This window comes from Phyllostomus discolor, chromosome 10, assembly GCF_004126475.2.
Source record: "Phyllostomus discolor isolate MPI-MPIP mPhyDis1 chromosome 10, mPhyDis1.pri.v3, whole genome shotgun sequence".
Taxonomy (NCBI): Eukaryota; Metazoa; Chordata; class Mammalia; order Chiroptera; family Phyllostomidae; genus Phyllostomus; species Phyllostomus discolor.
Window position 1 is genome coordinate 86,800,912 of NC_040912.2, and position 2,111 is coordinate 86,803,022.

General features: G+C 44.2%; 1 protein-coding gene across 1 annotated transcript; it reads left to right on the forward strand.

Annotated features, from left to right (window-relative positions):
* Positions 1–1,062, forward strand: LOC114507885 (olfactory receptor 2A25-like). The gene has a single exon (XM_028525930.2). The coding sequence runs from the start codon at positions 1–3 to the stop codon at positions 931–933; it is 933 nt and encodes a 310-aa protein (XP_028381731.1). The 3' UTR covers positions 934–1,062.
* Positions 1,063–2,111: the final 1,049 nt, after the last annotated feature.

Below are 2,111 nucleotides of genomic sequence, written 5' to 3' on the forward strand. Positions count from 1 at the left end.
ATGGGGGGCAACCAGACTTCTGTCACAGAGTTCTTTCTACTGGGATTCCCACTCAGCCCAAGGATGAAGGTCATCCTGTTTGGGCTCTTCTCCCTGTTGTTCGCCTTCACCCTGATAGGCAATGGGATCATCCTGGGGCTCATCTCACTGGACTCCAAATTGCACACCCCCATGTACTTCTTCCTCTCCCACCTAGCCACTGTCGACATAGCCTATGCCTGCAGCACGGTACCCCAGATGCTGGTCAACCTCCTGAGCCCAGCCCAGCCCATCTCCTTTGCTGGCTGCATGACACAGACTTTTCTCTTCTTGATTTTTGCTCTCACTGAATGTCTTCTCCTGATGGTGATGTCCTACGATCGGTATGTGGCCATCTGCCTGCCCCTTCGGTATTCTACCATCATGAGCTGGAGAGTCTGCATCACCCTGGCAATGGCTTCCTGGACTTTAGGAGTCCTCATGGCCCTAATAGATATGGTGTTACTCTTACCATTGCCCTTCTGTGGGCCACAGAAAGTAAGTCACTTTTTCTGTGAAATTCTAGCTGTTCTGAAACTTGCCTGTGCAGATACACACTTTAATGAGGTTGTGGTTGTGGCTGTGGCAACATTGGGGTTGGTGGGACCAGTGTCTGCAATTGTGGTCTCCTATGGTCACATTGTGTGGGCGGCCCTGAAGATCCAGTCAGCAGAGGGGCGCCGGAAAGCTTTCTCCACCTGCTCCTCCCACCTCTGTGTGGTGGGGCTCTTTTATGGCACAGCCATTATCATATATGTTAGACCCCAACATGGGGACCCCGAGGATCAGAAGAAATACCTCCCCCTGTTTCACAGCCTCTTCAATCCCATGCTGAATCCCCTGATCTACAGTCTGAGGAACAGAGAAGTCAAGGCTGCTCTGAGAAGGAGGCTGGAAAAGGAGAGACCTTTGTGAGAGCCTCACAGATAGAAAGTAACTGATCTTATGGGGACCTGAGAAGTCACCTCACCCAATATGTACACAGGCTACAGAGACGTGCCCTAGGCCTAGGGCATCCTTTGCATGTTCTTGAACTGCTCCTGTTACTACCTGGGGGGAGAGTCCATTCTGGTGGCCCCCTCTGAGGGAGCCTCTTGCTGCACAAGAAAATGAACCCTTCTTATAGCTCTCTGTGTAGTGCCCACACTTGTAATATGGTCATGAGGATAATGTGAATAGAGGAAGCCAATTTATATATTCCATAATCAGAACTTATAGACAAAATTTTATTTTAGAAAACAAGGAATTGGCAGATTATTTAAAATAAAGGAATTGAGACTGATTACATAGCAATTATTTGAAATGCTTTAAATTTAACAACTGTCATCTTCAAAGAATGGGTCTGCACTTAAAATACTTGGTCATTTTCCTGCATTTGGCTATGACAGTGATGTTTTCTGAGGCATCAGCAACATAAAGTAGGAAGAGCATGAGCCAGGACTTCAAGGGAAAGAGGATGAAGGGTGTAACTCCGATAGAACTAAGAACAAGAAGAGAGCCCTGGAGGATGTCAGGCTGAAACCCACAGACACACTGGACCTGTCCCTGCCGCTGTGTTTCTCTGCCTGTGCAGCACTGCTGGAGGTCGGGGATGCTGGAGATGAGAGGAAGAAGGCAGATGGACGTAGCTGAGAGTCCCTGGCAGAATTAACATTTTCTCTCATTGGTTCAGTCACTTGTCTCCTGTGGGAAATGATCAAAACTTAGAACATTCTTGAAAATAAGAACAGACTGTGTAATTGCTGTGAGGACTGTTTTATCAATGATAAAATATTATAAATTTTGAGTAATAATTTACTCTTTAAAGTAAGAGATATGAGGTGAGTTAAATAACCATTTCAGTTAAACATGAAATCCAACACAATTATGAAGTGATAGAACCCAGTTAAGAAGTAGTGGGAAAGGTTGTATAGAGACTTTTTCAAAACTTTCCTCAAATTATATACTAAATTAAACCTGAATACTTAAAGTGTATCAAAGGAAAATATTTACTTTAAAAATAATGTTTCTTTTTTTGTGTATAAGGCTTTTTAAACAGGAAAAAATACAAATTTCTTTCTTACAAAGCATACCATTTATAAGGGAGTCTGCTA

What these genes read in the sequence shown, in the direction of transcription:
- LOC114507885 (XM_028525930.2), top strand. Translation starts at nt 1, where the DNA reads ATGGGGGGCAACCAGACTTCTGTCACAGAGTTCTTTCTACTGGGATTC.